The sequence below is a fragment of the Vombatus ursinus genome, unplaced genomic scaffold (genome assembly GCF_900497805.2).
Source record: "Vombatus ursinus unplaced genomic scaffold, bare-nosed wombat genome assembly UNPS02015411.1, whole genome shotgun sequence".
Lineage (NCBI taxonomy): Eukaryota > Metazoa > Chordata > Mammalia > Diprotodontia > Vombatidae > Vombatus > Vombatus ursinus.
In genome coordinates, this window is record NW_020955189.1 from 1,548,436 (window position 1) to 1,559,693 (window position 11,258).

General features: G+C 46.6%; 1 protein-coding gene across 1 annotated transcript in view; it reads right to left on the reverse strand.

The window, feature by feature from the left end:
* The window catches only part of YDJC (YdjC chitooligosaccharide deacetylase homolog), a 4,225-nt gene extending 3,808 nt beyond the window's left edge, over window positions 1-417 (reverse strand). Inside the window, exon 1 of the mRNA XM_027847499.1 lies at window positions 8-417. Coding sequence (XP_027703300.1) covers window positions 8-417 — 410 coding nt within the window. The remainder of the gene's footprint in view (window positions 1-7) is intronic.
* Between the last annotated feature and the right edge of the window lie 10,841 nt (window positions 418-11,258).

The following is an 11,258-nucleotide window of genomic DNA, read 5'->3' on the forward strand; positions in this document are numbered from 1 at the left end:
CTCCCACCTGCGGGCCAGCTGGGCCGCGGTGTCCGCAGACGCGCCATTGACCAGGAGGGAGACCCCGGTCAGCGCCCCTGCCAGGAAGGCCTCCACCAGGCCCCGATCGCGCAGCGGGCAGTAGCCGAAGTCATCTCCGGTGACGATGAGCCGCACGCGGGGCTCGTTCATGGCGGGCTGCCGGGAGGGAGTGGGCTGGCCAGGGCCGACCGGACGGCCAGGGTGCGGGGGGCCAATGAAGGTCTGTCTCAGGCTGGGGCCGGAAACGGTCTCCTGGGCTCGGGGGAAGAAAGAGGCCAAGTTGAGGCGGAGCCAGGAGGATGCGGGGCGGGGCCGGGCGGGGTGGAGCAGGGCCAAGGTGGGAGTGGGAGGAGGCCCCCCCCCCGACCTCCCAGGACCCCCGGGGACGAGGATCATAGATAACGGGGTCATAAAATGCTGGCACTAGAAGGGGGCAGGACGAAATCTTTCAGTCTCAGGCCCTTCGTTTTGCCGAGGAGGAAACCGAGCCCGGGAGAGGGGAGGAAGTGTGGCACCGACTTGGGTCTTCTGTGTTTACGGGGGCCAGAGCCCCGGCTGTGGTCCTTGGCGGCTCTCGCCTCTCGCGTCCACGAGTGTCAGCACCAGCGCTCTAGCCGGGGTCTTGACCTTGGCATTCTCACATTCGTCCCGAGTGCACCAGATGCAGTTAGGTTCGGCGGGGGAACCAGCATTCCTAAACCCCCGGGGCTCCTGGCAGTGCCAAGATCAAATGCAAAATCCCGTCTGAGATTCAAAGCCCTTTAGGGAACTGAGCTCCCCCCTCCCCACCCCGCACCTAGTCCCTCGTCTTACACCTTTCCTCACCCCCACCCCGACACGTGCTCTTGGACCCAGTGATAGCGGCCTCTCGGAAGTTCCTCGAACAAGACACTGCCTCCCCAGCCTTGGCATCTTCCCCGGGCGGACCCCCGTACCTGAAATGCTCACCTCTCATCTTGGCCTCCTGGCTTCTAACAAATCCCAACTAAAATCCCATCTTCCTTCCAATTGCCCCAAGCTCTGGGGCCTTCCGTCGGTTAGTTATTTCCTCTTAATCATGTATGCAAATATGTACAGATTTCTTTCCCCCATTACGAATGAGGTCTACCTTTTACCTCTCTTTGTATGCCTAGCCCTTAGCATAGTGCCTGGCACATATCCAGAAATAAATGCTTATTGGCTGACCGGCTAAGCAGTGCACTGTACCAGGCAGGCTAATCGGTCATTTCATTCCATCGTCACCACAGGTCTGGGAGGTAGGTATTGCTGTCTGTATTACAGAGATACCAGGTTTTGGGTCAGAATAATAATTCTTATATAATTATATGCTATATAACAATAATTGAGCATACAAAAGCCGACTGAAAATTTCCAGGTTATGTGGCAAGAAGAGGTTATCCTTAACAGACCGTCATCAATCAATACTGAAGGCTGAAGTCAATCCCTCCCTAGCTGAAGTTCCAACTGAAGAAGAGGTTTGGCCATTAGGCTCCTTTCGTGTGGCAAAGCCCCTGGCACTGACTCTATTCCAGCTGAGATTTACAAGGTGGCGGTGGTAGTGGGGGAGTCTACTGCTCATACATAAGATGACTGAAATTTTGTGGGTTATGGCAAGAGGAGGTTATTCCCGAGCAGTTCAAGGACGCCTCCGTTGTCCATCTCTATAAAGGTAAAGGAAATAGATGTATGATGCACAGGGTGGGTTTCTCTCTTAGTCATTGCTGGCAAGATTCTTGCCAGAGCCCTCCTTAATAGGCTGATCCTTCGCCTGGAAGGTGGCCATCTACCTGAGGGCCAGGGTGGCTTCAGAAAGGGCCGAGGAACAGTCAATATAGTGTTTGCTGCCCGACAACTCCAGGAGAAATGCCAGGAGCGGAACAGAGGTCCGTACACAATGTCTGTAGATCTGACCAAGGTCTCTGATACTGTCAGTCATGGGGCTTGTGGAAAATTATGTCAAAATGTGGTTGTGAGAAGTTCATCAGCATTGTACGTCAATTCCACGATGGCCATGCTTGCCCGGGTTCTGGATAATGGACAATGCTCTTGTGCTTTCCCAGTCACCATTAGAATGAAACAATGCTTGCTCCCACGTTTTTGGCCGTGTTGTCAAATGCTTTCAATGATGATGAACATGACATCAAGGTCAGCTACCGCACTGATGGTGAATTCTTCAGCTTCAAAAGGCTACAAGCCGAGACCAAAGTGGAGGGAGTGTTGGTGCATGGTTTTCTGTTTGCAGATGATTGTGCACTCAATGCAGCCTCTGAAGCTGAAATGCAACAAAGTATGGATTCTCTGCTGCTTGTGCTAATTTTGGCCTAACAATTAACACCAAGAAAACACAGGTGCCCCATCAGCCAGCACCACACCATCCATGCATGGAAGCATCAGTTACAGCAAATGGAGAAGTTTGGAATGCTGTGGACGAGTTCACTTACCTTGGCAGTGTACTTTCTAGGGATGTACACATTGATAATGAGGTTGATGCCCGCATTGCCAGAGCTGGCTCAGTGTTTGGGAGGCTCCGAAGGAAAGTGTGGGAGAGAAGAGGTATTAGAGTGAACACCAAAGTGAGGGTCTACAGAGCTGTTGTGCTGACCTCACTGTTGTATGCCTGTGAAACCTGGACAGTCTACCAGAGCCATGCCAGGAAACTGAATCACTTCCATTTGAATTGTCTTAGGAGGATTCTGAAGATCACCTGGCAGGATCAGATACCAGACACCGAGGTCCTTTCTCAAACTAAACTGACAAGCATTCAAACTCTGCTTCAGAGAGCACAACTCCGATGGGCTGGCCACATTGTTCGAATGCCAGACATGGGCTTGCCAAAAAGACTATTTAATGGAGAACTCACATGGGGCAAGTGCTCACATGGTGGTCAGAAGAAGCGATACAAGGACACTCTCAAAGTCCCTCTTAAGAACTCTGGAATTAGGGGCGCAGTGAATAGAGCTCTGGCGTTGGAGTCAGGATGACCTGAATTCAAATCCAGCCTCAGACACTTAACACTTACTAGCTGTGTGACCCTGGGCAAGTCACTTAACCCTGATTGCCTCACCAAAAAGCAAAAAAAAAAAAAAAAAAAGAACTCTGGAATCGATTGTGAGACATAGGAGACACTGGCATAGAACTGTCCAGCATGGCATGCCCACATCAGAGAAGGTGCTGTGCTCTGTGAGCAAAACAGAGTTGGAGCTCAAAAGAAATTCGAGCTGCACAAATTTAGAGAATCCACCCCAAACGTTCACATGGACTATTTGTGCCTGACTGTGATAGAACATTCCGAGCTCGTATCGGTCTCATCAACCACATCGGATGCACAACCTTGCATTTTACAGATCGGGAAATGGAGGCAAAGGTGAACTAGAAATGTCTGAGCTAGGTTCTACCCTAGGTTTTCTAGCAGCCGGGTGGGGCAGTGGATAGAATGCTGGACTCACAAATAGGAAAACCTGAGTTCAAATCCTGCCTCAGGATTTACTTATTGGCTGCGTGGCCTTGGGCATCTCAGGTCACCTCTAGTAACCTCAGTTTCCTCATCTGTAAAATGGGGATAATAATAGCATCTACTTCCCAGGTTTGTTGTGAGGAGCAGGGGATATAATATGCACAAAGCACTTTGCAGACTTCAATAAAGTGCTATCTGAACGCTATCATTTTACGTTATAATTATTATTGGGTGGTGATTGTCCTTCATTCTTGAACAGGACCAAAATGACATCATTTACCAGAGTCACAGGAACATAGTCTGTCCACCTGTTACACAAAGTGAAAAAGAGGAAGGGAGGGTACCAGGAGTTGGGGGTGCTTGAAAGCTTTTGTGGAAAAAGGAGGCATCTTAAAGGAAGAGAAGGATTCTATGAAGAGAGGAAGGGCATTCCAGGAAGGAGGGGACAGCCAGGGCAAAGGCATGGTCATGGAAGATGAAGGAAGAGGGAGATGAGTTTGGCTGGACTGAAGAGTGGGGAAGAAGGGGTAGGGCACACAAAGGCAGGAAAGATAGCTTGGGGCAAAAGGAGGAGGTAGCAAGGTGTGGTGAATTTGGAGTCATAAAGATCTGGGTTCAAATCCTGTCTTTGGCACTTACTAGTTGTGTGACTATGAACAAGTCACCATCTCTGGGCCTCAGGCTTCTTATCAGTCAAAGGAGGAGGTTGGACCAGGTGCCTTCCCTATAAGGTCCTTCCCAGCCTTCGATTTATGATCCTATGAGTTTATTTTTATCCTTGGTTGGGGGCAGGGAAGACAATGAGTTCCGTTTTAGACGTGCTGAGTTTGAGATGTCTCTGGGACATTTGGTTTGAAATATCCAATAGACCATTGGTGATGGAGGGTTAAAGGACAGGGGACAGTCAACTGGATTCTGGCACAGGATATGCCTGGGAGTCATTGAGTCATACCCAGGTTATAGTTAAGCCCATGGAACCTGATGAAGTCACTGAGAGTGGAGAGAGAGAAGAGATCTGAGGACCGAGCCTTGGGGACACTCATAGCCAGGGAGATGATATGGGTAATGAGCCAGCAAAGAGCAGGAGCCAATTAGAAGGGGAGGAGAATCCCCAGAATAGTAGAGAGGAGAGAATCTCAGAGAGGAGGGAGCATCCAGGAGGGGAAGGCGGTCAACGGCATCCAGCGGAGACAGGTCAGGGTGGATGAGGACTGAGAAGACGCCATCAGACTTGGCAATAAAGAGACCATTGGAGCATGGAAAGAGTAGTTTCAGTCACGTGATGACAGTGGAAATCTGATTGCAAAGGGTTGAGAAATAAGCAAGAGGAGAGGAAGGATAGGCAGCTTTTTCTAGGAGTTTGGTTGACAAAGCAAAGAGAAATATAGGACAATAGCTACAGGGTAGAGGACAATGAGGAGAAGAGAATGGTAGAAGGGAGGTCGGGGGTGGTTTTCTCCTAAATGGCTGGTGATAGATAGGTACAGGGGTAGGGAGAGAAGCAGGAAAGTTCATAGGGGAAGCAGTGAGGGGAAGATGAGAAGAATCATCAGGGGTCGTTGCAAAGGGAGTTGGGCAAGGCCTGGGGCTGCTTCTTGACCTGGGCCACTGGTAGAGAGGTGTGGGGGAGCATCTTTTCCTAGCCAGCCAGCAGATGGCTTTGGCAGTGGCCAGACCTGAGTCTGCTGGGTAGAAATGCGTCTGCTCCTTCTCTAGAATGGCTGGCACATTTATTGTCTCCCTCGTTAGAATGTAAAGTCCTTAAGAGCTGGCAGTAATCTTGCTTAGCCTTCTGTACCTGTTGTGTATAGGCTTGAGGTAGTACTGAAAGGGGAAAAGCCCCCCCTTCCTCTGGCTCCCACCCTTGGAATGGGGGCATTGCCAGCCAAGTCCAGCCATATAGTTTCTCTTTCAATCAGGCCGTTCCTACCGCCTAGTTGCCAATATGGACTCTGCCCCTGAATAGTGCTTCCTCTGGACAAGAATTACAAGAAGAAGGGAAGGGTGAATGAGTGAGGCCATGTGATCTGACAGCCTAGCCATGTTCCAGACAGAAATTTGATACTCTTATTCATTTAGCCTAAGAGGCAGAAGGGAAGCCCTGGATCCATTTTATATCCCAGGGAAATTTATCCAAAATCAGTAAATCAAAACCATATGATCATCTCCCCCTTTTAGTTCAGAATCCCCAGCTGGAGAAAGCTTGGCATTTTAGGGGAACAGCACTGCACCCCTGCTGATTTTCTTTATCTCTGTATACCACTAGCCAAACACTGTTCCTTCTGGCTGTACCTCCCCACCCTGTTCTCAAATAGGGCAACATGGAGATCAAGAGAAGTTAGAATGTTCAGATTTATCTGGCCAGCAAAGGAAGTAAAAATTATTTCAACTGAAATGAGAAAAATAGCTTTAGAGAACAGAATGAACTTTTGAATCATCTGCTCTACTCAGGCAGAGGAGATGGAGGGAAAGGTGGACCGTAGTTGACACTCTGCTGCCTATTCTCTCATATGGGATAAGTGCAATGCTCTGGTGGGGCTGGGGCAGTGGCTCACCAGGTAGATGTCTCTGTCCACCTGTCTCCCTCTGTCTCTCCTCTGTCTCTCTGCCTTTGTCTGCCCATCTGTGTCTCTCTCTCCTCTGTCTCTATCTGTCTCTCCTCTCTGTCTGTCTCTCTCTCTGTCTCTCTGTCTCTTTCTTTGTCTCTGTCTCTGTCTCTCTTTTTCTCTCTACCACTCCATCTCCTTGCTGGCTCTCAGACTCACCTGCCACACCCAGCCACCCCTATCACTGCAGTGGGATTCAAAGGTTCCCTGTGGGAAAGAACTCCCCCACTGCTCACTCTCTCTGCTATGTCTTCTCAGCTGCTTCTTACTGCATTATTCTTGCCAGGTCAGGAAGAATCCAGGCTGTCCGTGAATTTCCCAGAACTCCTGGGAAACTCTGCCTGTAAAGATCTGTCTCTCAAGGTCCCTCTCATTCATATCCCATAGCCTGACACACATGGCAAGCACCTAATACATGCTTGTTGACTGATTAGATGTTCAAAATTTCTGTGTTGTTATAAAAAATGACAATATACTCTTAATTTTATTTGAATAAATCATGAACTAAGAGTTATTTGTGTAGTAAGGCGTGGGGAGGTGTGCTGTGGCTATATGAAGTTGGAAAACCAGGGCGCACTCTGGAAGTCCCTGCAGCCTTCTCACTCTGAAAGAACCCTCCACCTGCACCCCCTTCGTCTGATTGGTCAGCTCCTCCATTTGAAGGAAGGGCCCAGGCCAGCCATGGTCACTCCTTCATTCCTTTCTGTCTCTGCTCCTCACTCTTCAGATTGCCATCCCCATCATGCTCACCCCTTTATAACTTTCTTTTGTAAGGAACATTTTGCTGTATATAGTATTTTATTATATTTTATATATTTATTTATGTATTATTTTATTAGAAATATATTCTTTTATAAGAAATATATATTGTCCCATTAGAATGTAAGATTTGAAAAAAGGAAAAAGATCTATTTGTACAAAAACATTTATAGCAGCTCTTTTTGTGGTGGCAAAGAATTGGAAATGGAAGGGATGCCCATCAATAAGGGAATGGCTGAACAAGTTGTGCTATATGAATGTAATGGAATATTATTGTGCTATAAGAAATGATGAGCAGGCAGACTTCAGAAAAACCTGGAAAGACTTGTATGGACTGATACTGAGTGAAGTGAGCAGAACCAGCAGAACATTGTACACAGTACAAGTACACAGTAACAGCCAACATTGTGAGATCATCAGCTATGATTGACTTAGCTCTTCTCAGCAATGTAATCCAAGACAATTCCAAAAGGCTCATGATGGAAAATGCTCTCCACCTCCAGAGAAAGAACTGATGGAGTCTGAGTGCAGATTGAAATATACTATTTTTTACTTTATTTTTCTTGTTTTTTGTGGGATTTTTTTTGGGTCTGTTTTCTTCACAACATGGCTAATATGGAAATATATTTTACATGACTGCACATATATAATCTATATCAATTGCTTGCCTTCTCAAGGAGTGGGGATAGGGAGGGAGAGAATTTGAAACTCAAAAAAAATTTTTTTCGAAGAATTTTTTAATTAATTAATTAATTTTGAATTATCAACAATCACTTCCATAAGCCTTTGAGTTTGAAATTTTTCTCCCCCTCCCTTTTCACCTCCCTCCCCAAGATGGTGCACAATCTGATATAGGCTATATATAGACATTCCTATTAAACATATTTTCACATTAGTGATGTTGTAAGTAAGAATTAGAACCAATAGAAGGAACCACCAGAAAGAAGAAACAAAACACGACAGAAGAAAAAAATAGCAAATAGTATACTTCAATCTGCATTCAAATCCATAGTTCTTTCTTCTTTGTGGATAGCATTTTCCATCAGGAGGCCTCTGGAGATGTCTTAGATCCTTGTATTGCCAGGAAGGGTTAAGTTTATCAATATTAGTCATCACACAACATGGCTGTTACTATGCACAATGTTCTCCTGGTTCTGCTCACTTCATTCAGCATCAGTCCATACAAGTCTTTCCAGGAAACTCAAAAATTTTTAAAATGAATGTTAAAAATTGTTTTTACATGTAATTAGAAAAAAGCAAAAGATCAACAACTTTTTTTTTAACGAACGATCCATAAGATCAGAAACTGCTATTTATGTCCGTCATGCTTAGCACAGTACCTGCCACCGAGGACGCGCTTAACAAACATTTGTTGGTTTTATTGACTGAGCCGGCTGACTGGTCCATCATCCCTCCACCTTCCCACATGCGGCAATATCCCCTCTGGCCACTAGGTGGAAGTCAAAGCCTGTGTTTATCCCTAAAAACGTCCAGCCTCACCTTTCTTTGCCTTTTACTTTTCAGGTGAAAGTGGCTGCTCACTCCCAGCTTTCCTGGTTCTGCCACCCTCATTCCAACCTAGCGGGTAAAAGTATTAAAACGGAGGGCAGCTAGGTGGCGCTGCAGTGGATAGAGCACTGGCCCTGGAGTCCGGAGGCCCTGAGTTCAAATCCAGCCCCAGACACTTGACAATTACTAGCTGTGTGACCCTGGGAAAGTCACTTAACCACATTGCCTAGCCAAAAAGAAAAGAAAGAAAGAAAAAGAGGGTTGAACTAGACAACTTCTCAGGTCCCTTCCAGCTCTAAATCTATGAACTTCCCATTTTTCGTTGGTTTTCCAGACAATTCTCTTTCCTGTCCTCATCTCTTGTGAGCCCCGGTCTTCAATTGCCAACGACCTCATGACCACGTCCATCCAGATGACCTTTAGCAAACTCAGCATGTCCAAAACAGAGCTCATTCTCTCCCCCCCCACCAAATCAGGGGTTCTCAACCTGAGATCAGTGACACTTTATAAAAGATGGATTGTTGTGTGTCAATGCTATTGTTTTCCTTTGCAATCCTATATATTTTGTTTTATGCATTTAAAAACATGGTTCTGTGGGATCCATCCACAGGCTCCTCCAAAGTGGTCCATGACACAACAGGGTGCAAAACCTGTCCCTAAATTCTCCCTATTCTCATTAAGGGCAGGACCCTGCTTCTGGCCATCCAGGTTCACCAGCTCAGCATCATCCTTGCCTCTTCTCCCCTACCCTCCTAGATCCAATCACTCACCAAGTCTTGGGACTTACCTGACATCTATGCCCTTCTCTACTCACACAATCACCACCCCAATTCACCCTCTTGTCCATTCTCTGGACCATTACAATAGCTTCTTAAGCAGAGTGTCCTGCCCAATGTGTCCACCACATGGAATCTCAGGCTGGCCCTGGGCTACTTAACATTGTCGCCACTGATCTGGGTAGAAGCACAGGTGACCTGCGTATCAAATGTCCAGATGGCACAAGGCTGGGTTGATGGCTTAGCAAACATCCTGGGTGCCAAGGTCAATATTCCAAAGAATCTTGGCAGGCCCAAGCATTGGCCTACAATTCAATGTAAAGTCATACACTTGGGTACAAAAAAATCAATAGTCACAAGGACAAGATAAGGTAGGCCAGGTTAGCAAAAGTGGCTTTCAGGCCACTAAAGTAAGTCATAGGGTGATATGGTGGACAAAAAAAAAAAGAAAGAAAACAGTCGTTTATTACACACACTACCATGTGGCAGGTACTGTGCTTCGCCTTTTAAAAATATTATCTCATTCAATTTTCACAACACTGTGAGGTAAGTGCTGTGATTATCCCCATTTTACAGTTGAGGAAACTGAGGCAAACAAAGGTTTAAGTGACTTTGTCAGGGGCACACAGCTAATAAGTGTCTGAGGTGGGATTTGAATCCAAGCCCTATCCACTCTGCTCTATCCACTGCACCACCTGGCTCTCTACTGCTCTGAGACCTAATGTGGTCTTGGGCTCTGTTGAGAAGCGTAGCTCTCAAGAAGGAGAAGGGGAGAGTTCCACTGTCCTCTGCACTGCTTCGATCACACCTGGAGTATCCTGCTCCCTTCTGGGTAGGCACCAATTTTAGGAGAGGTGTTGATAAGGACATAAAAAGAAAGAAGGGCAAATGGTTTTGTGAAGGCTTTCATAGAATGATGAGATCAGGAACCTTCAAGGTCGTGTCCAAGCCTCTCTTTCTATAGACCAGAAAACCAAGGCCAATGGAGTGGAGAGATCAGAGTAGAATCACTCGGACATCAAGGGTCAGAGGCACATCTGGACCTAGATTTCCCGCCATACTGCCCAGAACGCTGGGCTCGGAATCAGGAAGACTCATCTTCCCAAGTTCAAATCCGGCCTCACACTTACTAGCTGGGTGACCCTAGGCAAGTCACATCACTCTATTTGCCTCACTTTGCTCATCTGTAAAGTGGCAAATTACCCCAGTATCTTTGCCAAGAAAATCCCAAATGGGGTCACAAGGAGTCAGACGTCAGAAATGACAGCGACAGCGTAGGTTCTAACACTTAGCTGTTTGAAAAAATAATACGCCAGGGCAGCTGGGTGGTGCAGTGGATAGAGCACTGGCCCTGATCCGGCCTCAGACCAAACACTTGACACTTACTAGCTGTGTGACCCTGGGCAAGTCACTTAACCCTGATTGCCTAAAAAATAAATAAATAAAAATTTTAAAATATGCATAACAAATTGAAAGAAAAAGTGATATTTTTATTTCACTTATCTGCAATTACTTAATAATGGGGTGCGTATACATGCCTCTTGGGCACTGCATGTCTCAAACCTAGGAATCAAACTGGACGCCACCACCCTCCTTTCTTATCCACTTTGATTTTTTGCGAAGTACTTGATTTTTATCACAACTTGCCCCACACCCAGCTTCTCAAAGATACATTGCAGCAAATGAGAATGTTGGAGACTTTCTGAGGGTAGTTGAAAAGTACAAAAGAATGTATCAAAATCCAAAGTTGAAACACTGAACTTACTACCTTGAGATAACTCCCACGGTGTCTGACATATGTCCGGTATCGCTGTGTTTCTCTGGGAAATTTAAAATGTCCTGTAAGTTTGCCGCAGCACCTCAGTGGCTGTCCATAGTTTGGGGGTCTAGGTATTAAACTCTCACTGTGCGCTGGGCACTGTGTCAATAACTGAGGGCACAGGTATAAACCAGTTGGAAGTCTCGGCTCCGCAGAGCCGACAGCCTGGGAAAGCACGCTGAGATCCTCCTTCCTCCTTTAAGCTGAATAGTGCCAAATATTAGGACAATACTCGGATCTGAAGTCCTCAGTCCCTCCTGAATGAGAAACTTTAGCAGTCTTTATTTAACTATCAATTCCAAAATAATGCCCTT